This window comes from Mustela nivalis (assembly GCF_964662115.1).
Source record: "Mustela nivalis genome assembly, chromosome: 6".
NCBI lineage: Eukaryota > Metazoa > Chordata > Mammalia > Carnivora > Mustelidae > Mustela > Mustela nivalis.
The window spans coordinates 92922400-92947935 of NC_139025.1; the positions used below are offsets into that span (position 1 = coordinate 92922400).

Consider the following 25536-nt stretch of genomic DNA (forward strand, 5'->3'; position numbering starts at 1 on the left):
GCATGATGGGTATTCAATATCAGGTACAGCGAAGAGAGCGTAAAGTTATTTTATGAAACTGGTGAAGTATATTTTAGTGGTCGAACCAAGATTTAAACTCAGGTCTCTTTATCACAAATCCAGCGCTCTTTCTTATAGTGGTGAGTAGCTAATAATAGCATAATATGATGCACTTCCTAGGGTTATTTCGAATTTTTTAAAGAACGTAGAAATTCTCTTTATAGAACTCTGGGTTTTAAAAAATGACAATTGGAACCCAGATATTACAAAGACGATCTTTGCAGTATTATTTACGATGGCAATAACAATGGAACATACGTTAATTTTATAACCAAGAAAAGCCTGAAAGCGTTTTTCTTTTTTTAAAGTATATAGTCTGTATTTACTTGTAGCTGCATAAAATATCTCTGCAAGGATTCACAAGAAACATACTATTGGTTTCCTCTGTGATAAAGAAATTGGTTCCAAAAAGAAAGAAAAGAGAGAAAGAGAAATCAGTTCCAGAGGAAAGGAGTGGGAAGGACCCTGGCTGAATAGTCCATTTTGCGTAGTTTGACTTTTGAACCAGGTTAATGTATTTGCCATTTCAAAAACTAAAATTATTTAACAAAAATTTTAAACAACAAAGTAATTTAACACAAGGAAGGCCTTTTTGGTTTTGGAATTTGGGGCCGAGTGGCAGTTTTTGATAGAGCGGTGCTTTTCAGCCAAGGGTAAGCTGAACTTTCCGTGAACTGCAGAGCTGATGGAAGTGGACTATTTGAGATGGCAGGGCAGCTTTTTTTTTTTTTTTTTTTTTTTTTAGATTTTATTTATTTGAGAGAAAGTGAGTGAGAGAGCACAAGCAGGGGGAGCACCAGGAAAAGGGAGAGATAGAAAAAGAGAGAAACAAGGCCCCCTGCTGAGCTGGATCCCTGAGATCATAACCTCAGCTGAAGGCAGGCGCTTCTGCTTAACAGATTGAGCCACCCAGATGCCCCAGCAAGACAACTTTCTAAGGAAATGATATGCATACAGCCAAATATAAACCCTGATTTTCTGAGACAATCCGACTTTCAAATATTGTTTCTTTGATCCTTAAGTGCACAGATTAGGTACTTTGAATTTGGTTTGGAAAACAGAGCCAATATTGAATTAAGCCAAGGGTCTGTCACAACCTTCAATTAATAGGAAGTCAGTTACAGAACCGAGTGGGATTGAAGGGGATAAAACTGTATATATATTGGTGAAGAAATGTATAAGTAATCGAGATATAAAACTATAATGTTGGGAATCAGAAAGAATTTACAAACTACCCTAAAAAAGACACAGAACAGTTGTGTTGCCATACTCTGGTTTGGAGGGAATTCCTGGTTACTGCTTACTTACCAGAGCTCTCTGGCATCTCTCTCTATCTCTGCCCCTGCTCTCCTCCCCTCCCCCTCTGCAGAATGTCTTGAGTCCTAGATTCTAGTTCTGTTTTGATCTGATCTTTATCTTCCCTTCCTTGGATCCCTGTGTATCTGCTGGGGCCAGGTCGCTCTCTGGGTCCTGGACCAGACTGTCTCATTCTGGAAGCTTCCCGACAGCCACGGTTAGTGTCCGAATCTGAGAGGATGGCTTCAGATGGAGGTAAGTCTGCAAGTGGTGGGGAAGGTCCTGACTACCTGCTCACATCCTTAGGGATTCAGATTTGACTTTCCCTGGGGACCAGCTTTTGGGGCTGACCTAGACAGATGTAAGAGCACTAGACTCCAGCAAAGTCATGAGACTTGGGGAGGCTGGGGAAGGAGATTGTGCCATTAACACCAGGGCTAGGGGATGAAGAGGGCTTCCTGGGAAGCAGATGAAAGCCCTTCAGAGGAAAGTGCTGGGTATAGAAAAGGGATGGCAGTTAGCAACTTGTTTCTCTGGAAGAAGGATTCCCCTCAACATGTGTTTGTGGGGCATGGGCAGGGGTGTGTGTGTGTGTGGTATAAGCAGCACAGAGAGGGTTCAAGGGGAAGGTCCAAATTCCGGTGTCTTGTGTAGGCAGTTGGAGCCTGCTCTAGAATTATATCCTGAGAGAGCTGAGCTGCAGTCACTCTCAACCTTATCGAGTTGGGTAGGTGGAGGCCTTTGCTGGAAAACGACTCTACTGGGTTTCTGTTGCCTAGCCTGTGGAGAAATATCTTCCTAAAAGCTACCCTGGAAGGTACTGGAAGTACCTCTGCTCAGAGCCTCATGGCTCCTTTTTGCTCCAGAGATGGCTTCTTTTCCAGTTTCGAGAGCAGTTTTCCTTGATTTCCCAGGAAGTTGGAGTTATCCAACCGGAATGAGAGCTGGGGCTTCCCTTAAATGCTCTCAGTTTTTCTACCTTTTGTGGAACTCAGGCCTTCAGACCCATTTCACTTCGCAGAATCCTCCTGGCCCTCTGCTTTGTGGTTGAGGTGATGAGTTTGGTCATAGTCCATGTCTCCTTCATGGTCAGGAAGTGGAAGCTGAGTGTTGTTAGTTTGCTGGGGGAATATTCTTTAGTAGATGGGGAGGAGACTTGTGTGAAATTGGGCAAATGATCTACTATTATAATTGGAAATCCTGAGACACATGTCCTGATTAAGTACACATTTTATGTATTTATCCATGGATTTTTGGCCTAGAGTCCACATAGCTCCTTCTCAGCAGGTACTGTGTTTCAGACTTCATTGTACCTTGTTCATAGTACACCCTAAATTTCTGTTATTAGTGCTTCCAAGCAGAAGGACCACAGACAGTCTACACCACCAAATCCACCAAATTTTAACATGTCCAGCAACTACTCAGAGCTCTGGAAACCTCCCTTCTTGGCCAAACCTTCCCTCACCCACTTCCTGGTCCTATCTCTTAGTCATTCCTGGCTGTTACATAACAAAATTTCGGGAAACCAATATCTACACATGCTCTCCAGGGGACAGCACTTGGGACAGAGATTGGTGCATGGCTGGGACCACAGAGCAGCTGGGGGCAGAGTTCAGGTGGTTTGAACATGTTTGGAGTGGGTGGGAATAAGGGAGGTACTTATAAGAGGGTGTTGGCTGCCGTGTGTTAGGAAGTATGAGCTCATGGGCCCAACGGTCCTTGTAGCTTCTCTAGGGCAATAATTCTCACCTAGGAGTACGGGACATCAAAATCACTTGGGGAGACACTTGCAAACTATGCAGTTTCCCCCATCCTTATTCCTCCCTCACCTGTTGAGAATCAGTGCTCTGATTGTCCAGGGACTAAATGGAACTCCAATGACCTAATCTCTGACCTCCTTTTCTTCTAGTCCATTCTCTCTTTTTCTTCGTCTTAACAGCATCTCCACTGTCGGGACCGGACTTGACCATGAAAGCTGGTGCGGCCCTGTCTCCTTTCACTGCACTTCCCTTTCCCCAGTCTGCTCCTGGCCCACCAGACCAGCCACCCTGGGAGCCGCCTCTGCAGCCTCCCATGCCTTCAACATTCTCTCCAGGAAACCCTCTGGTGCTCTCCACTCTCCCCAGCCCATTGCTGGTGACAGGGGATGGGGGCCCTGGCCCCACTGGGGCTGGAGTCATTGTCAAAGTCAAGACAGAAGGGGGGCCAGCTGAGCCCTCTCAAACTCAGAACTTCATCCTTACTCAGCCAGCCCTCAATTGGATTGCCTCAGTTCCTCCCTGTGGGGCCCCTGAGGGTCCTCCCCCTCGATTCATGACAGCTTCTAACATGAAGACCCTTCTGCCCACAAAGGCCATTGGGATGAGCCAGGAGGGCCTCCCAGGACTTCCTGCTCAGGCTCTACCACCAGCTGCCCAAATGGCCCCCATTGTGCCCCTGGAAAAGGCTTGGCCAGGGCTACATGGGGCAACCGGAGAAGGAAGTCCATTGGCTGCCCAATCTAAGCCCGCCCTGGGCGACCTCTCCTACACCTCCAAAGGTGTTTATGAAAACTTCCGACGCTGGCAGCGCTACAAAGCCTTGGCTCGGAGGCACTTGTCTCAAAGTCCTGATGCGGAAGCCCTTTCCTGCTTTCTTATGTAAGTGGGGAGATCTGAGGTTAATTATCCTAGCACTTTTTTTTTTTAAATTTTATTTGTTATTTATTTGATAGACAGAGGTCACAAATAGGCAGAGAGGCAGGCAAAGAGAGAGGGCGAAGCAGGCTCCCTGCCGAGCAGAGTGCCCGACACGGGGCTCTATCCCAGGACCCTGGGATCATGACCTGAGCCGTAGGCAGAGGCTTTAACCCACTGAGCCACCCAGGTGCCCCAGCCTAGCACTTTTAAACAAGGAGGACTTTGGGCTGGACAGGAAGTTAGGCTATTTAGGAATACTTGAGGGCAGGTCATCAGGGTGCTATCAAGGCTATGAGAACAAAACGCATAATGATGATGATGACGATGATGATGATGATGATAGGCTTCTTTACCTACTTCCCAGATTATAACGAGCTTTCAGGTGTCTTCTCTCAAGTGATGCTCACAACCCTGTGAGTTCAGGCAAGCATATTCAGGTAATCTTCACAGATAAACGAGAACACTGAAGCCCAGAGGTTTCCTGTGATTAAGCAGAAGGCTGTAAGTGGAGCTTAGGTCTCTGACACCAAGTACAGAGGCCTTCCATTCTATTTTATTATTATTTTATTACCATCTGGCATCACGTTGAGCCATCCAAACAGCTGAGCCCTGACCAAGTGCAGGAGCGGAGGATGGTGGGGGGCGGGGCAAAGGAAGTGCCACCCTCCCCTACCACCCTCTATTTTATTCTGAGTTCACGTTGAAATAGGAAGGTGGTAGAACTTCCTTAGTGACCAATGGCCTAGGTTACACTGCTTGCTAGATTGGTGATTCTGGGCCCCACATGTACTACCTTGCCCTCAGTCTTCTCATCTAGAAAGGAGATGAGGATAGTGACTTCAGAGGGCTGCTGAGATGAAATGAGTTATTATCTGTGAAGTGCTTAGCAGAGTGCCTGGCACAGAGAATGCCTCATTAAGTGGCAGCTTCTATTATTATTCCTATTATTAGAAAAAAGGCAATTGAGAAGAGGAAAAGAATTCACAAAAGGCCAGAATGTCTATGTGAGTGGATGCTTAGCCAAGGACCCCAGGGGTCAGGGGCTGTCTGTTATGTCTAAAGCCGAGTCTGGGGAATTTTCTCTTCTTCCCATCCAGACCCACTGCTTCCCTCAACTGCCTGCACTCTTGACATTCTGTGTAAAGAAAATGTCCACATTTTGCTAACTTAAAAAACAGGTACATTGTGTTCCCAGTCTCTGAGCTCCTAGAGGAATCTCCCTTTCTACCCTGACTCTGGAGTGAATAAATCAAAAGCCTCCCCCAGAGTCCTTGGTGTTGATCACCTTACCAGCTCCCTGCTTTCTCCAAATGGCTCTGGTTCTCTGGGAGCCTAGCAGGCTGAATTTCTAACTCCTAGTTTCTTCCTGTTCTCCATGCTCAGGGGCTCCAGGCAGGGTCTCCTCCAAAATGCAGTCCAGTCTCTCTGCAACAGTAACCCAAGAGGCTGGTAAAATACGAAGTCCAAAGATCCTCGGGCACAGGAATCTTTAATTATAACAAGCTTCAGCAGGTGATTTCTAGACACAGTGCTTGAGGACTCTGGCAAGTCAGAGGACAAAAATGAATCATAAAGAACTTAAAGAGTATTGATATTTGTCTGTGAAGGGTAGCCCCGAGGCAAAAAACAAAACAAAACTTAAAAACTAACAAATAAAAACACCTCAAAACCTTTAAGAGATTCATTTGGGTTAGGTAGTGCCTTTTTTGAAAAGCAAGAGCCTTTGGACAGGGAGAAGTGTACTTTATAATGAATCCATTAATTTAATAATGTGAGTGCTTTCTTCCTCATGTTTAGTTGAGGATTGCACCGTGAGAATTAAGGGTGGTTGGTTTCAAAAGGTGGGGAACAAAGGCAATCATCTGATTTTGTGTGAGATTTGAAAATTTCAGCAGGAAGAGAGTCCAGTATAATAGATGGGTGGAAGTTGGGGGTCTGGAAGTCTAACCAGAGGTGGGATGTGACAAGGATTAGGGGACAAGTTGGCTCTGCTGAGGGACAAGGGGTGTGTGTTGAGGTGTTTGTCGGGACAGAGGCATGGGGGGGGCACATTGTAGAACATGACTGACACAATGGGGATTTTAGCCCAGTGCTTCGCTCCCTGGCCCGGCTGAAGCCCACTATGACTCTGGAGGAGGGACTGCCAAGGGCTGTGCAGGAGTGGGAGCACACCAGCAACTTTGACCGGATGATCTTTTATGAGATGGCAGAAAAGTGAGTCTGACTAACCCCCATTCCCCTGAGGGGTGCTGTGCAGGGATGGGTTGGATGGGGGCATGTAAGGGGCTTGGATCGGGTGTGGGGGTGCTTACTAAAAGGGATGCTAGGAGGAGTGGTGTAGACTAGAATAGGGGTCTCCTGGATTCTCACTGCTTCTACCACCTTGACCCTAGGGGTTTTCTGTCCTGTGACCTTGAAAGCTCTCCTTCCTCCAGATCCTGAATTATATAGGTCCTTGATATTGAAGCTCTTAGAATGAGATTGGAGCACAATTGGTGTAAAAATTCCTTGTTAAAGGGACCTTGCAAAGAGGAGGTAAGCCCTACTAGGCAGATTCTTTTCTAGCTCACTGACCTGGTAGTAGGTGGCTACTGATGCCAACCTTGAGACCACTCCTCTTCTGGCCAGAGTGGCACAGAAATCATTTACCCCATTATCCCAGGGAGGGCTTGGTGCTTGCAGAGCTTGGTCCGGGGAAGGTCCTGGATGCCCAGAGTAGTCTCCTGGCTTTTATTCCTCATTTATCCACGATTGTCTTCTTGGTTAAAGGAGCAACTCTGGGGAAAATGAACCCTCTCCTCCAAAACTTAGTGTCCATTTCCTCCCTTCTGAACCCATACCTCCCAGAATTACTCTTCCTGGCCACCAGTCCCAGTCTCAGGACACGGGTCTCAGCACTGCCTCCTGGTGGGAACTTCCTGGAACTGCAACCCCAGGCCCTGCTTTAGGATTTCCCTCAGCCTTGATGGTTGTAGGTAGGGGCACAAGAGGCCTCGCAGGGCCCCACGGAAGGATGAAGCTAGGCTTTGGCACAGGCCTGACTGGCTTCAACAAGGCTGTATTAATTGCAGATATACATCCTCCATGATGCTGGGTGAGATCAGGGATGAGACAGAAGTGAAAGTGATGGTTCTCTCCTGGAGAAGCTGAACATTGATTTCTCAACAAGTTTCCTAAGCCATGACTGCACATAAGGGATTCTGTGGTGACCTTGTGAGGTTCCCCCAGAACTGTTATTGGGTTGTCTGTGAGCAGCTTCCCCCTGGTGTCTGGACTTCTCGGCATTGTCCAGGCCTTCCTCACCCTCTGCAGGTTCATGGAATTTGAGGCTGAGGAGGAGATGCAGGTTCAGAACACACAGCTGACGAATGGGTCCCAAGGCCTGCTTCCTGCAGCGCCTCTGAAACTTGACCCTCCAGGGCTCCGGGCCACTGAGGTTAGCCAGCAGCCAGGTAAGACTTCCTCATTGCAACAGGAACCTGCGGTTCAAGGCTCAAAGGGAGGTGTGCACAGAGCAGTCATGGACTAGGGAAAGCATTGCCCTTACTCTCTCACTATCCCTCCAGGGGGTGGCAATGATGTTCTAAACAGGACATACATACATAGGAGGCTGGCTTTTCAGGTTCCCTTTGTCCCAAACTGTGATCTTGGCAAAGTAAACTACTCCCTAACAGACTATACATGAGGCACAAAATACCTCATTTGCCTAAGAAATGGGGGCTGGATGAGAGGACTTCTTGGAATTTCAGGGGTTTCCACATGTCTTATGCAGTGATTCTCTTAGACCCTCCAGCTCCACAATCTTCTCCCATGGCTGTTCCCATTTCAGGCCTCATCTAGCTTGTAATCCTTCCAGCATACCCAGATTGCTGCCCTGACAAACCGAAGGCTGGGAGGCAGAAGTCACAGTCCCTGTGCCACCCCAGTTCCTCCTTTCATCTCTTCCCTTAGTGTACATTCCCAAAAAGGCGGCCTCCAAGGCACGGGCCCCCCGCCGGCGGCAGCGCAAAACGCAGAGGCCTCCGGTTCCTGAGGCCCCCAAGGAGGTCCCACCAGAAGCTGTGAAGGAGTATGCTGACATCATGGAAGGGCTGGTGGGGAGTCAGTTGGCCTTCGGGGAGGCAGATGGAAAACAGGAAGAGGAAGAAGAGCAGCAGCAGCAGGAGGAAGCAATGTATCCGGATCCAGGCCTCCTAAGCTACATCGATGAGCTTTGTTCTCAGGAGGTCTTTGTCTCCAAGGTGGGCTGGACCTGGGTGTCTGGTTTCTAGTAGATACTGGGATGGAAACTCCAGGGGACAAAAGACCTAGGGTTTGGCCGAAGGCAGTTAGGAACTATGCTGTCTTCCTACTGGAAATGGGTGTGCATGCATGCATGCATGGGGGAGGGTTGGGGGAGGGGGCCACATGGCTCCTTCTCTAGAGCCTCTTTGTTCACAGGTTACTTCCTGTCGAGGACTCAGATCACTGTTTATTCTGTTCCCCAGGTGGAGGCTGTCATTCATCCTCAGTTTCTGGCAGATCTGCTGTCCCCAGAACAGCAGAGGGATCCGTTGGCCTTAATTGAGGAGCTGGAGCAAGAAGAAGGACTCAGTCTTGCCCAGGTAAACCTGGGAAGCAGGAAATATCAGAGTAAGAAGCTTGAGTGATTTTATCTAACCCTATGCTGTCTTGGCTGGTATGACTTCTGGAGACAGCTTCAGGACTGGGATTTAGGTGCAGAACAAGTAGGCAAGAGACTGTGGATACACAGGAAAAGGGGAGTGAGCATAAGGGGTCAAAGCATGGAATTAAGACCCAAGAGGGCGGAAGAGAAGAGCTATGATATCTGTTTTTGATGCCGTGACTTATGCCACTTGCTTGCATTCCCTGCCCTGTCCCAGTGCCATCTCCTGACCACCCCCTCCGCCACAGCTTCTCACAGCCAGGTAGAGAACAGTGTTTGTCCATTCTCCTTCTAGCTCGTCCAGAAGAGACTCCTGGCCTTGGAGGAAGAGGATGTAGAGGCTCCTCCTAGCTGTAGCGGAGCTCAATCAGACTCCAGTCCTTCTGTTTCTGATGAGGATGAAGATGGGGGTGGGCGGCTTCGGCCCTCCCCTGGGCCTCGGGTGGCTGGGGGCACTGTTCGCCTTGGAAAGGCTGCTTCTCCAGGAAAACGGGTGAGAGAAGTGCATGGTGGGCAGGAGCGGTCCCTAGATGGCCCAAGGGGGATGCACAGAGATGGGAACACTGTGCCCTCCTCCCCCAGCAGCTGGGACCTACAGCTAGAACCTACAGCTCCACAGGGAACTCAAGGGTCCTTAAATACAGAGAAAAGAGGGGCCAGGAAGGTTGCAAATCAAATATGCCCACATCAGGATGACCACCTGGGAGGTGCTAGGTCTCCCGGGCACCCCCTCGTGGCTGACAGAACTTCTGAAACTCTGCCCCTTCATTGGCAGGAAGGCCCCCAGCCCGAGACATTTCCTAGCTCGGATGTGGGACTCAAAGAGCTGGCTCCTCTGCAAGGACAGGGGCTAGAAAAGCAGGACAGCCAGCAGCTAGGGCGTTTTGGAGTGCTTCCCCAGGGGACGGCGCCACTAGCAGTAACCCAGAAAGGTTCTTCAGTCGCCATGTGGGGAGATGACAAAAGTCCTCCCGTGGTTCAGGGTTATGACCAGAACCTTTCCCTTAGAGCAGCTGGTGACAGGGAAGGAGATGGAGCCTCTCTCAGTCCAGGACTTTGGCTGAGCAGTGAGCTGGATGCCGTGGGCTTAGAGTTGCCCTTACAAATTGAGGAAGTCATAGAGAACTTCCACGATGGGGAATGTGTCACTGAGCATCAGGGAGGCTGCCAGGCACTGGGCTCCAGAAGCAACATTTCTCTGGGTCCTGGAAAAGCCACAGCACCTGGGGATGGGGGGGGCAGTGCCATCTCCTGTGGAGGCACAGATGGCACAGCTGCCCTGCAGAAGATAAGCTACTGCAGCCTGCTGGGACCTTTGAGGGCTGACAGCCCATCCATGAGGCATCAAGAAAATCAAGAACAGAGCCCTGAGGCTACAGGGGATCCCAGAGATCTGTGGGCTGAAGGTTGCTCCCCTTTGCTGGAAAGTAGTATCTGTGCCCCCACACCGGGGGTTCCCAAAGAAACCCTTCAGCCTGCATGTCAAGGCAATATCCTTGTACTGGGGACCCAGGGTATCTCCTCCTTCCCCGAGGCCAGCCTGGAAGTGGGGAGCAGGAGCCATTCCATCTCTCCTCTGTTGGAAACCAGAGAACATGCCAACATACTAGATATTAGAGATGCCTGTGGCCTCCAGCTAGAGGTCAGTGAGGATACCCACCCACCAAATTTTAATTCTTATGACCTCCAAGGAGAAGACAGGGAGGATACTGATTTACCCAAGCCTGAAGACCTTGCTCCCTTACCAGGGAATCAAGAGTCTTCTGCTCATGGGACCCCCAAATCAACATCTCCTCACCAGGGCCTTGGAAGCACTTCCTCTAGATGGGGAGCCAGGGATGCCTTAACTCTGAAAGAAAGCTCTCCTGTCAGTGAAACATGCAGCTCAACAGACGGGGCCAAAGGGAAGGAGGAGGAGCAGGAGGAAGGGGAGGATGAGGAACTCTCCAGCTTTGCCTACCTCTTGGCCTCTAAACTTAGCCTGTCACCGCCAAGGGGGCCTCCCTTCAGTCTTCACCCAGCCTCAGGCCTGCCCTCGATGGGAGGGCGGGGGGCCCAGAGAGCATCCCACTCCCTCTCTGCTGAGGCAAGAGGCCTTGGCCAGTCTCCACATCCTGTTGCCAAGTCTGGGAAGAGAACTCTCAGTGGAGGCCCTTCTCCTGCTGAAAAGAGGCCCTGCCAGGATGCTGACCTTGGCATCTCTGGGGAGAACCCCCTGGCTCTTGGAGTGGTTCGAGCCTCACAGCCTCGTAAAAGGCGGCGTGACACTTTTGTCACTGGCCGAAGGAAGAAACGTCGGCGTAGTCAGTAGGGGACAGTGGGACCCTCCTACCCCACCTGCTGATCTCTAAAGGTGGGGGCCCCCAGAGTAGATTTCACTCCAGCGGCACACCAGCAAAGACTGGTTCTCAACCCCATGTTATTTTGTTGTTTGCAAAAGTGGCGAGTATGGGAAGGGAGGTCACACTGGCTAGTTTGGAAGTTGTATGGGGAAAAGAAAAATAAAGATTTTCTGGTTGTTGGAAAATGTTTGCCATGTGCCCTTTAGTATTCCTGTCTTTGCTGCTAGTCAAGGTGAGGTGCTGCGAAGGAGGGGGAGGGTGCTCCAGATTCATGGGATCTAGACGCCCCTCCAGGCTCCCCAATGAGCTCCTGACCTGAGAAGTCCCCAAGGATCACTTTATCCCTCCCCTCATGAAAAGCCTAGACTCCATGCTGGGGAGTGCTTCTCAGGAAAGGCCATCATTATCTGTTTCCCTTTAAAAGTCTGTAAGATGGAAAGATGCCTTTTTTTTTTTTTTTTTTAAACTGTCAGATCATCTGGGTTAGATATCTAATTTCCTAAATCTAATTAGTTTTCCATAACTCTATCTAGACAGCACCTTTTTAAGGGAGGCTTCCCCCACCTTCCTTGAAGAGGCTGGACAGAAGGGAGTTAAACGTCCTCCAATCATCCATCCCTGGCAAAAAAAAACCCACCCTCCTGACGCTGGTCTGAGCTGCAGGGCAGAGGCTGCTCTGGACACAGCTCTCTGCTCCCACCATGGGAGGGGGAATCATTCTCAGTGGGATTATTAAATATAAAATGGTCATTAGCTATTTTTTAATCTCTAATGAGGACAGAACAAGAGGGAATAGACTGAAAAGAGGTTCACGAGGAAGCCTGTTAAAAGGTACATATATAGGGTATGACAACAGAAGGGGAGGATGTGACATGGGCATGATTTCTGTGTAGGAAAGAGCCCCATCTGGTCCAGCTGAAGTGCGGCTGGGCTGTGTCCAGCAACAGCCAAGAGGACTGAGCCCAGGAACCTTTGAGATCTTCCAGTGGGTAGCCTGCAACCATTAATCCCTCTTGTTCCCAGCTGATACTATCCATGTAATAGCCTTATTTTTTTAAATAGATATAGATATATATTTATATTTATATATAAAATAGTTTTTTACAAAAAAAAACAAAACCCAAACAAAAAATGAAAATCAACTTAAAAAAAAAAACAAAAACAAAACACAACCAACAACAGTAACAAAAAAACTCAAGCAGGAGCAGAAATGGGCTTGAGGCACAGGGTAGGCCGGAGGCGAGCTGGGGAGGTCAAGACTCTCAGTCGCCCTTCTGCTTGGGTGCTGGCACAGTCCCGTTGGCCAGAGCCATGCGGCCGCCTGGGGTTGAGGCCTGTGGTTTCGGGGAGGGGCGCAGGTAGGTGCTGAAGAGTTTCCCGTGGAGCGGGTCGTGGAGGGAGAAGTCTTGGAACTGACCTGGGCAGGGAAGAGGGAGAAGGGAAAAAGTCAAACCATCGAAGGAGGAGGGGGAGAGGGTAGCCCTGTTCTTTTTCAGAATCAGTATGTCCTGTCCCTCTCACCCCTGCTTCACTTCTCAGATCTGAGGTTCTGTCCTCTTTGCCTTCCCAGCCTCACCTCTCAAGAGGATGAGCCACCAGCCCCTGTCCCCTCCCAGCATGGTGCTGGTGGTGGCTCCAGCCCTCTTGGCAGAGAAGGCAGTGACTCACAGAGGGAGAGGCCTTGGTGGGGTCCCGCCTGGCATAGCTCAGCATGCAAAGTTGCAGCAGCAGGGCGGGGGGACCCCAGCAGCAGGTGCAGGATGGTGCTGAAGCCATCTCTGTACAGCAGGCGGCCGGGCCCCTCTACTTGCTCCTCGGCAAAGAGCTGGCACAGAAACAGACGCAAGTTAAGCCCTGTCCTCAGGCCATGGCCCCACACCGCCCTGCAGGTCTGCCTGACGGGTACCTCCCCTTCCAAGAGCACGGAGTACAGGCTCTCCCTTTCTCCCCTGCCACCCACACCCCGGCCCTCTGCACAAACTCACAGCTGCTGCCCTTGCCCTGTTCTCAGCCAGGTCTCAACACTGGGGCACTGGGGTGGGGGATACTGAGCACCTACTGTCTAGAAGCTACTGGGAGCAACACCCCACAGAGGCCTCCAGGTAGGGGTAGGCACAGCCACCACGCATTCCCCGCCCCCATCTCTCTGATACCTCAAAGGCCAGGCGAGTCAACTCGTCCAGGCTCCTGCCTCCATCCAGAGCTGCCAGTGCCAAGGCCACATCTCGAAAGTCCACCAAACCTTGGGCATCCTGGAGGGAGAAACCAGGGCAGGATGAGGACTAATGCTGTGTCCTCCCTCCTGCCCTGGATTTTGGCTCCTCCCTCTTCTCAGCAGGCCCAGAGATGACCCTTGTGCCTGCTTCCTTAGAACAGTGAGCTCTAAATTCCCCAGGATTCCTGGGATTTCTCTCAGGTCATGGGTCTGTTCAAGCTATCCCCACGTCACCTGAGGACAAAGCTCTCCTGAAAGGGATCTCCTATGAATGTTAGGGAATCCCTCAGGAATGCTGAAGTTACCATCAGGCTTCTGACATACCCCACGCTGGAAAAACTGGTTCTCTGCTGACTCAGCCTGTGCTGGAGGACTGGTCCAACAGATAAAGAGAGGGCCACTGGCATAATTTCTTACCAAAAAAAAACCCAGCGAGGAAGTCTTCCCTGGTGACACCATGCTATTTCAGTTTTGATTCTGCTCTGCTATAGGCTAAGTGGAGAAACTCCTTTCAGACACAGTCAGCCCCAATCTAAGGAATCAACACTCTCTGTCCCTTTAGAGGAAGTTCCAGGAAATTTATAGAGTGCCAAAATTCTTGAGATAGTTCAGGAATCCTCTAGAGAAGCTAAGGGTTATTTTTAAAAAGTATTGCAAAGATCTCAGTTTCAAACTCATCACTGCCTAACCTGTACCATGTTCTCTCCCATATGTCATCTTCCTACCACTTAGAGGTGCCCCACAAGGTTGTATGGTCCCCCACCTTTGCCTGAGCCTGAGCACATCAGCCTGGAGGGCATGGCCTCTGCGTCCAGCCCCTTTACCTGCTGGAAGTAGCTAAAGGCTCCAGCCACCGTCTGGGGGTCAGAGAGCTGTAGCTGCCTGGCAAACTCTTCCTGGCTGATCATTCGACTCCGGCCCGGCTCTGCCCCAGTGTCCACACAGCCAGGAGACAACCTACAATGGAATTGTTGAAGGCAGACAGCTTACTCAGCTTCTTCCTGGAACTTGGCCTGTAGCCCCAAGAGTCCCCCCAGCACAGGTGTATCTGGTGTTTTTCTAAGATGGACTCTAACTCAGTCCTGTGAGAACCATTCCTCCTTTTCTCATTGGGCTTATTACATATCTTTCCCTTTCTTTTTACCTCCTTCCTTTTACTCCATTATCTTTAAAAAAAAAGAAAAAAAAAAGAAAGAAAAAGAAAAAATCCTCTACCTTCCCATTTCTTTCTTTTTTAAGACTTTCCTTCATTTTCCCCATTTCTTTCTCTATCCGTTGTCACTGCCCACACCCTTACATTAAAGGTCACTTACCCAGCCTTCCGAAGCACCTTTCCCAGTTCCCAGAGCCTCGGCTCCAGGGCGACCTTCAGCCGGCCCACCACGATCACAGGCAAGCTCCCTACAAACTCACACTCAGTGGCTGGAATGCCCAGGGCCCTATAGGATGAAAAGTGATGGAACAGAGTGGGGAGAACAAGGAAGAAGAGTCTTCTAAGGGTTCATTACCGAGTCTGGACAGCTGAACGTGGAGGAGACCGGGCCCCTTTAACCACCCCTAATCCCAGTCCACTGCCCACTCCCCGATCGTTGCCTTGGAACCTCAGCCTTCCACACACCCCCGTTTCCTATGTCCTGTATATCTAGTCCAGGAAATATATTGTGGGATACTCACTGTGCCATTACCCTCTGGACATTGTTGGCATAGAGGGTGGGGTTCCTGCTCTCCTCCAGGCTGGGGTGGTACACAGGGAGGAACTGAAACACACACACACACACACACACACACACACACACACACACACACAGACTTCTCATCAGGACTTCAAAGCTATGGGTGAGTACTCCCACCCTCTTTTCCCTTCAGGGGTCCGCCGATGCCCATTCGCCTCCCCACCCACGGTGGCGTTGGGGAGGGTGGCACATGTCCTACCTCCACATCCACGATGCTGCAGGGCTGAGAGGCTGTGAGCCAGAGGACTTTCAGTCTAAGAGAAGAGAGACCTCAGATGCTCACCAATCCCTAAATATGGGATGAGGAGGGGAGTGGGAAAGTTCTTCCCATCATATAAAAACGGACCCCGAACCTCACAGCGAGCTAGGTAAATAAGCAAATGGGAGACAGAGGGAAGCGCCAGAAGGCTGTAGGGAAAGAGAGAGCATGGCGGGGACAGGTGTGAGGAGGACCTGCCAGAGAAGAGGTGTGAGTAACTGCCAGAAAAGGGGAGGCAACCATGCTGGCTCTCAAGGGACAGATGGGGGAGATCGCTCAGAAACACTGGATTGTAAGTTCAAAGGAGCTACAGTCCCAGAAGGAAAGATTAGGTGGGGTGGCTGGAAGCACTTCCAGATTACCGGGAGATCAGAACAAAACAGGGAAACAGGCACCCTCTTCTCTAGAGTTCTCAACAGACAATGAAGAAGGTCTGTTTGCCTTGCCTGGAGATTGAGATGGGCCGGAAATTCTCTGACGGGCCCTGCTCCCCACCCTCACCCCAGGAACACCAAGACTCACACTCCAGGGCCCCTCCATGCCCAGCTGGTGGTGTCCTAGGGGAGAAACAGAGGTGAGGGGAGATAGGGATTACTTGTCTTTCCTGGAGCTGGCCCATCTTCCTTGGGCAGAGGCCCTGACCCCGCTCCCACCCCACGTGCACATCCCACCGCAATACCAAAAGTTCTCACTGATTTAGGGTGGTTCTGGGCTCCCCCAGTCTCCTCTCCTGCACTCAGACTCACCAGACTGTTGGGGTATTGGATGAGGACAGGCTGCACAGGCACCCCGGCGATGAAGGCTCCTAAATCCCATTCCCACCCCCCACACCCCAGGCAGAGGTTAGTTCTTGGAGGTAGCTAGAAGGCATGAAGGTCAGGGTCTGGGACAGTTCTGACATAATCTCTGGCCTGACTCTATTTCATTTGCAATTTTCTTTCTGACTCCTAGAGACTTTTCAGTGTCACCTAGGAGTTCCCTATCTCTCTTCCCTATGATCCCCGCTCCACTTCCTGGGTTATTCTAGAGTCCCCCTCCAAGTCTGGGGCTCCTTTCTCCTGCAGCCCTACCACCCACTATGGTTTTATTCACCTGGTTTGAATTTAAGCAAAGCCTTCTTGTTGGAACAGGTGCCCTCAGGAAAGAATAGTACCTGGGGGAAACAAAAACCCAAGGGACTGGAATGAGGTGGGGGTATCCTGAAGGGGAGGGAGGAAAGAGAAGCCTCTTTGGGAACACATAAAAGGTGAGATTTTTAGACCCTTACCCACCTGGGGCCACTTGCCTCCTGAGGTAGCCCGCCTTCGGACCTCCTCCACCACTCTGCGCCGAGAAGCCGGGTCATGCCGGGATACTAAAATGGCTTGGTTGAAGCGGAGAAGGGCTGGGGTCCAGAAAGGACACAAGGAGTCACTTGGTTCCCACCCAGGGCCTTTAATACCTGCAGCCACCACTTCCTCAAAAGTAGGAGAAGCTTGGCAGTCATCTCTTTGCCCTGGGGACCCTCCTTTTATTGTGAGTTGTCCTTTCAGGCTAGTGATCAGAGGTCCTTCCAACACCTCCAAGCACCAGCCTTCAGAATCTAAGGGGCTGGTTCGCAAAGGTATCCATTTGCATCCCATTTGCCAGCCACAGCCGACTTCCCTTCTAACCTTTCCCTTCCCCCTTGAGGCCAGTTCTTCTCTCCAGAGCAGCTCAGATTCCTGCCATTTTTTGCTCAGAGCTGTCATCTCTCCCCTTCACCCCTTATGCTCTCTCACCTCCAATGACAGGCACGGAAAGGTTCTCAGCTCGGGACACAACCTTGGGCAGGTCACAGGGCAGCAGAACAATGGGGTCAAAGAAAGTAGAGTGGGGAGCGGCAACAAGGACAGGGGCTTGAAGGCGAGAGGCCCGCTGGCCCCGAACGCGAATTCGAAGGAAGCCCAGCAGGAAAAAGAGCAGGCGGCTGAGGCCCAGCACCCCGTTGTGGCACACAGTCCTGCAGGACAAGGCTGGGCATCAGCAGAGGCGGTGATTCTGTCCCTTATTCACCCCCAGGCTTAGGCACCCAGAAAAGCAGCTGCCCTTCTCTTGTCCCCTCTTCCTCTGCCAAGGGGCTGAATGAAGTCCGGCTACTCTAGGACACATCAGGGAGCATCACCTAGAGCTGAGGTCCTGGGTACCTGGATGACTCATCTCACCTATCTAGGCTAGGTAGCAGAGCTTCAGAACCCTCCCTCCATTTCTTCTCGAAGACGGAGCAGAATGAATAATAGGGAAGAGAATCCAGAAGTAGGGTCTCTGGGGGCTGATCCCCCACTTACTTCCTCCATCCTGTAATTGGCTCCTGAAGCTGCTCCTCCGTAAGACCAGCTACTTGCAGCCAGGCAAAGGGCCAGAGGAGAAAGAGGACAATAAAGGCCAGAAGCACTCGGATGGGGGCCAACAGTGCCCCCAGGAGGCAGAACTGCAGAGGGTGGGAGAAAATGTCACTTCAGGACTGGGAGACACTCTCTCCATTGCTTCCGTTCCCCCACAAGGATAAAGCAGAGAGCCATCACCCCCTGTGGGTCAGGGGACAGGTGGTGTGGGAAAAGATGGGGCCGGAATCCAAGGTGAGATGAAGGTACCAATAAAGGCGAGAGGATAAAGGATTAATAGGACCAGGGGCCTCATAATTCGGATCGGACCTGATTTTTAAATCATAAAATGCATCTATCACTTGGTAAGGCTGTTAAGAACGTTTAATGATAACCCCTGTGGAGGCGCCCAGCACAGTGCTTGAAGGAGAGCAGGCTGGAGATAGTTCCTCCCCCACCTCGCATTCCATAAATAGCTCCTATGTCCACCAGAAACCAGGTGCATAGTTCTTTCTACTTTGGCCCTCGGAGGTGGTAGAGTTGGAACACACAGAGGTCCCCTTTTTAGGCCCAGGCCAGTCTAGTTCCACTCAACAGCACTCCCCTAGGACGGGGGTGGTGGTGGTGGTGGGCGGGGGGAGAAGAGCTTGGCCCTACTCCGCAGGGTAGGGGTTGCCAGGAGCCAGGGTGACTCCCGGGGCTGCCCTGGGGAGAGTGCAGGTAAACAAACTGAGCCCCAGGAGCCTGCCTCAGGGGTGGTGAGGGTAGCAGATACCTTGGACACTCCCTTCCCACACCCTTCCCCAGTTCCCAGAGGCTGGTGCGCCTCTCCACTTCCTGTAGTGAGCCCCCTTCTCAGCCACCCTACCCCCCACCAAGAGGTGCTGCAGTGAGGGGAGGGGGGAGTTGGAAAGGCGGGGTGTTGGATCCGTACAGGGGCGCAGATTATGGATCTAGAGACGTCTTCCCTCTCATTCAGAGCCTCGAGGAAGCACTCAGCACGCCCCTGCCCCCACCCCCGGCTTTCCGTAGCCTCCACCTCCATCCTAGTTCATCGGCCTCCGCAGGATGTAAACCGCATTCCCCAGTATCTTCCATCTCGCCTCATCTCTGGGTCTCCTGCTGTCCTCCATCCTCACCTAGTCAATTCTTCCACACCTTCGAGCTATCCATCGCCCTAGCCCGCGCCCTCTCCAAGGACTTCTCGCCGCCCCCCGCCGCCCCCACGTGCGCTCCCCCGGACACCCTCCCCGCAAGCCTCTCACCCACCTCTTTTCCGGATCCCCATCCCCATCTTTGCCTGGGCTCTAAACTGCCTCCCTTTCCTATCCCCACGAGTCCTCCCGACGCCCCCCACTCACACTTTACCTTAACCCTCTGGAGGCGGGAGAGGTGTAACTCATGCACGAAGGGGTTGGGGGGCGCTGGGGATCCGGGGGTCGGGTCGAGGGGGGCCCAGTCCCCCGGACTTCCCTGGCTCATAGCGGCGGGAGAAGGTGGGAACGAGGACGCCCCGGCCCCGACCCCGGGCCCCGCTCTGCAGAGCAGCGGCTGCTGCTGCAGCGCTCCGGCCGGGGCCCCGCCTGGTGTTGAGCGCCGAGGGGCGGGGAGCAGGCGGCGCGGCCCGGCCCGCGTTGTCAGGGAGCCTGCCGAGGGGCGGAGCTTCCAGCGCCCGGGCGCCCCTGCTCCACCGCGTCCGTGGTGCCCGTCGCAGCCCCTCCGGCCATTGTTCCGCGGCGGCCGGATGCCAGGGCGCGCTGACCCCTGGCCTGGCCCTCGGGGCGTTCTTCTCGGAACAGCGGGTCGCCGCCTCCCCGCAGGCCTCCGGCTCGGAGCGGGCTTGGGGCCGCGAGGTGGGTGCGGAGCTGAGAGCGTCCTTCGACCCCGCCCGGCGTCGAGGTCACCCTGCGAGCGCAGATCGGGTCCCTCGGGCGGCTGGGAATGGAGGAGCCGTGCGCGGTGCGCGGAGGCCGCAGCTCTCCCCGTGGGCTCGCGGGCCCCAGCCACCCCTCCTGGCAGGCCGACCACCCTTCCTTCTTGGTGGCGGCGACGCCATCGCGCGAGGACTTGGGGCGCTCGTGCCCTCTGGCGGCCGTGTTGTGCCTCACGCCTCTCGGCATCCGCGTCCAGCCGGCGTTGAACAGGATTTCCAGTTCTGCCGCGCGCACCTGGCGTCCGCCGGGCCCCAGCAGCCCGGGAGATGCTGGCGCCTGTGCTTCCCGTGAGCCTGGCAAGGCCCAGGCTGGGGAGGGGCAGTGGAAGTCGGAAAGGCTGGGTGACCGCAGAGGCAGCTTTCCTTTTTCACTTCTAGTCTCTTTCTCCGTCTGCTCCTCTTTGTCTCTCTGCCCTTGACGTCCAAGCTGCAGACCGTCCTTGTAAAACTCATGAAGTGGTCAGCATCGGGTTGTCAGGCGATGGCGAGATCAGAGAACTGGATGGACTTTGAGGTCCGCAGCTAGTAACAATCAGAAAGAGAATACCCACGACAAAAAGGGGTGAGATCCCCCCTGCTTGTGGAAAGAAGCTGCCTTCAGTTCACCAAGTTTTCTCTCTTAAGCATTCCTGTCAGTCACCATTTCCTGAGGGCAGTGGGGACAATGGCAGAGAAGTGGTCTGCTGGATCATTGCACACTTTCATTGCAAGGGGGACCAGGCAAAAGCTAGAAGTCACTCTGCTTCTATCAAGATCCCCTTCTCTCCCTCCTGCCCCTTAATGTACTGACTTAATTCCTACCTGTATTCATGAGAGCATCAGCATTCTCAGAGAAACAAAAGGATATCCTGGTCGATTTATTTATTTCTTAAACGTTCTCAGATTCTGTAGCTCTTTTACCTTTTAAAAAATTTAAAAATTGTTTCCAATTTTCTTGAGTAATTACTGACATACATGAAAGTTGAAGGTGTCTAAGGTGATGGATAATTAGATACCTGTACCTCTTCTACCTCCTACTTAAGGGAGAACAGGTTTCTATGTATCTATCTCTCCAAGGCAGTTAAAATATTTTTATAATTCTTTTTCTTCCATTAAGGCAACCTATCAAATTTGTAGTTACACATGATTTGCTTTTTATGCCTCTATATTTTGGCAGAAATCTATACCCATACCAGAAGGAGTTATTAAGCTTAGAACTCACCCACAGAGTAATAATAATTATACACAAATCATTATGTAATTAAGTATAACCACATATTATCAATGATGCACAGAGAAAGTTTTGATACTAATTTCTGATTCTGTGGAACTGATGAAAACCCTTAGGCAATGTGTCTGGTGTGGATCTCTATTCTTCCATCATTTGTCTGTTCACCTGCTGCGTCTCTTGTAATGAATGTTCTTGCTCCTCGCTACTCTCTGACATGCTGTAACTTCACGGTTTCAGATTTCTTATCACTCATTGCAGAACAATCTCAGTATCTGTGGTAGTTTTTAACATTTTAAAGAAATAATCTTTAACTTTCTGCAAAAATGTTCTGCAAATGTGCTTGCTATTAGCTGCTAATTGCCAAGGTACAGTTTCTTTATTTTTGCCCCTCTGCTGTCTGTCTTATTCTAATTTAGATGCTCTAGTATAGTTGATTCTGCCAGTGCTGAACTGATGGGCTAGAGGTTTCATACTTTTTTGTAAACTTTTTTTTTAAAAGATTTTATTTATTTACTTGACAGAGATCACAAGTCAGCAGAGAGGCAGGCAGAGAGAGAGCGGGGGGATGCAGGTTTCCTGCTGAGCAGAGAGCCCAATGATGCGGGGCTTGATCCCAGGACACTGGGATCATGACCTGAGCCGAAGGCAGAGGCTTTAACCCACTGAGCCACCCAGGCGCCCCTTTTGTAAACTTTTTGATTGGTCATTTCTCCCCTTAACAGAACCCTGATTAGTTCAAGTACCTAACTGCCTCACACTGCCATTTGCCTCAGGAGCAGCCAGGGTGGGTGAAAACTATCTGAAGAACTCCTTTTTTCTTGTTCAATGAGTGATTTGGAATGGGCATGTGACTCTGGACAGTGAGACATGAATGATCCTTTGGGAAGTTTCCTTACTCTTCCTAAAAGTGCCTTACAAATGAACACTCTCCTTTTATGCTGTGGGTGTTTCCAAATGGGACACCTATGACTATTGGAGCCATCTTGCAACTATCTGAAGATAAAGCATCATGGGATAGAGTAGTGAGATGCAAAGAATCTGGGTCTTTGATGATGGAATTGAGCCTCTGAACAAACCAAATTGAAGTCTAAAGTACTTCTGGCCTCTCTGTTACACAAGAAAATAAATTTCTTTGCTCAGTAAGCTGGTTTAAGTCAGAGATTTGGCTATGTCCAAAAAACCACTTTGGTTTTCTGTTGCTGTATAACGCTTGCCTTAAAATTAGCAGCTTATAACAGCCTCTATTTATTATCACAGTTTCTCCAGGGCAGAACTCCAGCTTAACTAGGTCCTCTGCTTAGGGTCTCACAAGGCTGAAGTCAAGGAGTTGTGAGGGTCGTGTTCTCTTCTGGTTGCTTGACAAGGGAAGAATCTGCTTCCAAGCCTCCTTAGTTGTTGGCGGAATTCATTTCCTTGAGAGTGGAGAATTTATGGTAGCTTGATTTTACTGCTGGCACCAGAGTGGGTCTAAGCTCCAGACTCTCTTTTACAGGGCTCACCTGATTAGGTCAGGCCCACCCAGGATAATACCACTTTTGATTAACTCAAAGTCAACTAATTAGGGACCAGGCATGTGGCTACATATTTAATGTGAGTTCTGTTATTTATTCAGTATATGTGCTGCCGAAGTGAGCACGTGAGTTCTGTATTTTATTCAGCTTGCAGATAATATTTTACCTTTACATTGATTTCTAGGCCCCTTGGAATTATTCCATGCACTACATACTTAGCATACTTGACCCCTAGGTGGGGACCTCATGCCAAATAGCTTGTGCTCTCTCTCTCTGATATGTGAGGGCACAGTGAGAAGGCTGACATCTGCAAGCTAGGAAGAAAGCCCTCACTATAAACAGAGCGTGATCTCAGACTTCCAGCCTCCGAAGCTGTGAGAAAATAAATTTGTGTTTCTCAAGCCATCCATGGTATTTTGTCAGCTGACTGAGACATATCACTAGGCTATCATTGTTTATGTCAAATCCATTTAAATGTAGGAATACAGAGTACCATAGAGGCTGGACACAGGAAGGATGCCTGAAGTAGTCTGGAATGATTCTAAACTCTTGCAGACTTTCTAAATGACTGGGAATAGCAACTGAATCTGCTTGTGTCTGGGGGCCATTGTACAACTGAGAGTCCTTTGAGTTAAATTCCATGCAGATTACAATGTTTATTAAAGGGCCAGTAATAAAAATGTCCAACTTGAAGCTTAAATAAATATTATTAAAGCTCAAAAGTAACCACAGCAATTGTTTAAAACTTGGATTCATGGGGTATTTTGTTTGGAGGAGTATTTGATCACAGGCATTGCTCAGAATTGCTGATGCCCAGTGATAATAAAATACCGACTGATTTCTAGCACTTAGTTGTTGTTTTTATATTCTCTATGGACAACACACAGTATTATTGCTGTGTACCTGGGACTGATTTCTTCATCATCCTGCCCTTGGTAGGCTACTGACTGCATAGTCTCTTAAGTCTTGCTTCATGGGTTGGAAACCACTGGTCTAGCTTGGGAGACTAGGAAGATTTGGGGTTGACATGATTTAGACATATTCATTGGGAGGCACCAGCCAGATTCAGGTGGCATTGTCTAGTAAGCCTTTAAAAATGTGGATGTAGAGCTTGGGGATGGAGATAGAGATTTTGGAGAAGTCTGAGCATGTGGTAGCAAAATCAAAATCAGGAGTGTGTTTCTCCACATGCTTTGGGGATCAAATGTATTACTATATGGTGACTTAAAGCACGAGGGGATTCTGACAAACCATCTTGTCTGTTTTCCATTTAATGAAAAAAATGCTTGTTTTTTTATTTGACAGAGAGAGACACAAAGAAAGAGGAAACACAAGCAAGAGGGAGCAGGAGAGGAAGAAGCAGGCTTCCGGTCAAGCAGGAGCCTGATGTGGGCCTTGATACCAGGACCCTGGGATCATGACCTGAGCTAAAGGCAGCCACTTAACGACTGAGCCACCCAGGCACCCTAGTGAAAAAATGTTTATTGAGCAATCCCTAGGTACCAGACACCATAATAAGTGCTGGGAATACACACACACACACACACACACACACACACACACACGGTGAGCTGGACACAATGTCTCTTGTGGTTGTGGACTTGAATTCCAGTTTTTTCATTCCATCTCATTCTTTTTTTTTTTTTTTTTTTTTAAAGATTTTATTTATTTATTTGACACAGAGAAATCACAAGTAGATGGAGAGGCAGGCAGAGAGAGAGAGGAAGCAGGCTCCCTGCTGAGCAGAGAGCCCGATGCGGGGCTCTATCCCTGGACCCTGATATCATGACCTGAGCCGAAGGCAGCGGCTTAACCCACTGAGCCACTCAGGCACCCCCATTCCATCTCATTCTTGAGCCAGGATTGATACTGGACCATTTTTATGAAATCTCAATAAGCAAGAACCTCATTTAATATGAAGCCACATTTTTTGGGCGGAGCCAAGAGGTTGGACTTCTCCTTGGTTGGGATAGCACAGATTTTATACCTTCATTCTAGGTTTACCAAGGATGTCCTTGGGAGAATTAGAGATTAGGGAAAAAAAGAAATCACAATTAAACTTCAACATATTCAAAAATACTCAATAGGTTTGAGATGAGAAGAAAGGTTTTAAAAGGGGAGTTTTCTGCTTAAGGACACATGTGATCAAGGAAGGAGGAGCAATTCCTTCTCTGTGGCCCTGAGTGTACCTTAATGCTGAATATACCTATGTTTAATAAACGTTTTCTGGTATTTGAGAGTCTCAGATTTACAAAACAAAACACAAAAAATACCCCCCTCCAAGAACACAAACAAACAAATAAATAATAGCTAATGTAGATCTCTGACATCCCTTGTTCCTCTGTGAGTTCCTCAAGTCCAGGAGCCTGGAATGATGGCTATTAATCACTGTACCTCAGTCACTGCTCTGAGATCAGCATTCTCAGTGTTTTTTATAGAATACTAGGCCACTCAATAAAAGAATCTCTTTGGTATTTATGAAGATGCCACTACTGTCCGAGTTTTTTCTTCCAGCTTTGGTATTAGATTTGCACGAATCCTTCCTGGGAATCATGGTATAAATTTGAGTCGTCAGAGTGCGGTCAGTACAGAATAAAGTAAACAGCCTTGAAGTTGGCATCACAACATAGTTCATTGTACGGTTGTTCAGTGACTCCTTGGCTTTGGGCCCACAGCTACCCACCCTCCCCATGTTCCCTGTCTAATGTTAGCTGTTGTGCAGCCATTCCTTCCTCCCTCTTTATCCTGAGCTTTCCCCTTTTCTGGAGGCAACCAAAGAGTTCTGTTTCCTGCCTTTTTTCTTTCTCAGAAATACCATTTTTTTAAAAAAAGATTTTATTTATTTGACAGACAGAGATCACAAGTAGGCAGAGAGGCAGGCAGAGAGAGGAAGGGGAGCAGGCTCCCTGCCGAGCAGAGAGCCCGATGTGGGGCCCGACCCCAGGACCCAGGGATCACGACCTGAGCCAAAGGCAGAGGCTTTAGCCCACTGAGCCACCCAGGCGCCACACCATTTAAGTTTTGGTGGAAGATCCAGGAACAAGCAATGAAGTGGGGAAGAGAACTAGGTCAGGGACTGTGCATGGAGGTGGTGGTGGTGGGACGTGCAAAGAGGCAAAGCAGAGCATGTTATTCAGGTATTAGTTATGTGCATGGGGTCCAACACAGTGCCTGGTAGAAAGTAAGTGCCTTATCATTGTTTGCTAAATGCAAAGTAACATATATTACTTTCTCATGCCATATTTCACAAATTGTCTTGTTGGCTCACAATCAGAACACACAAAACAGGGC

At 50.0% G+C, this 25536-nt stretch overlaps 2 protein-coding genes across 3 annotated transcripts; one reads left to right on the plus strand and one right to left on the minus strand.

Moving 5' to 3' along the window:
• The first annotated feature begins 65 nt into the window (after positions 1–65).
• NUTM1 (NUT midline carcinoma family member 1) lies at positions 66–11555 on the plus strand. The gene is made up of 8 exons (XM_082736743.1): positions 66–140; positions 1516–1611; positions 3296–3995; positions 6120–6248; positions 7347–7486; positions 7986–8275; positions 8522–8638; positions 8996–11555. Exons 2-8 carry the CDS (start codon positions 1596–1598, stop codon positions 11009–11011), a joined length of 3408 nt encoding a protein of 1135 aa, XP_082592869.1. The 5' UTR covers positions 66–140; positions 1516–1595; the 3' UTR covers positions 11012–11555.
• A 297-nt stretch (positions 11556–11852) lies between these two features.
• Positions 11853–19729, minus strand: LPCAT4 (lysophosphatidylcholine acyltransferase 4). Of its 2 annotated transcripts, none has more exons than XM_082736246.1 (14): positions 18960–19729; positions 17556–17698; positions 17010–17230; positions 16521–16702; positions 16342–16402; positions 15996–16054; positions 15772–15806; positions 15190–15244; positions 14932–15014; positions 14571–14696; positions 14082–14214; positions 13196–13294; positions 12711–12867; positions 11853–12459 (listed from the first exon to the last, which is right to left on the minus strand). In XM_082736246.1, exons 1-14 carry the CDS (start codon positions 19071–19073, stop codon positions 12305–12307), a joined length of 1623 nt encoding a protein of 540 aa, XP_082592372.1. In that variant the 5' UTR covers positions 19074–19729; the 3' UTR covers positions 11853–12304. The 2 variants fall into 2 exon arrangements, with proteins under 2 accessions (XP_082592372.1, XP_082592373.1); XM_082736247.1 differs by having other exon boundaries at positions 16521–16633; positions 18960–19717.
• Positions 19730–25536: the final 5807 nt, after the last annotated feature.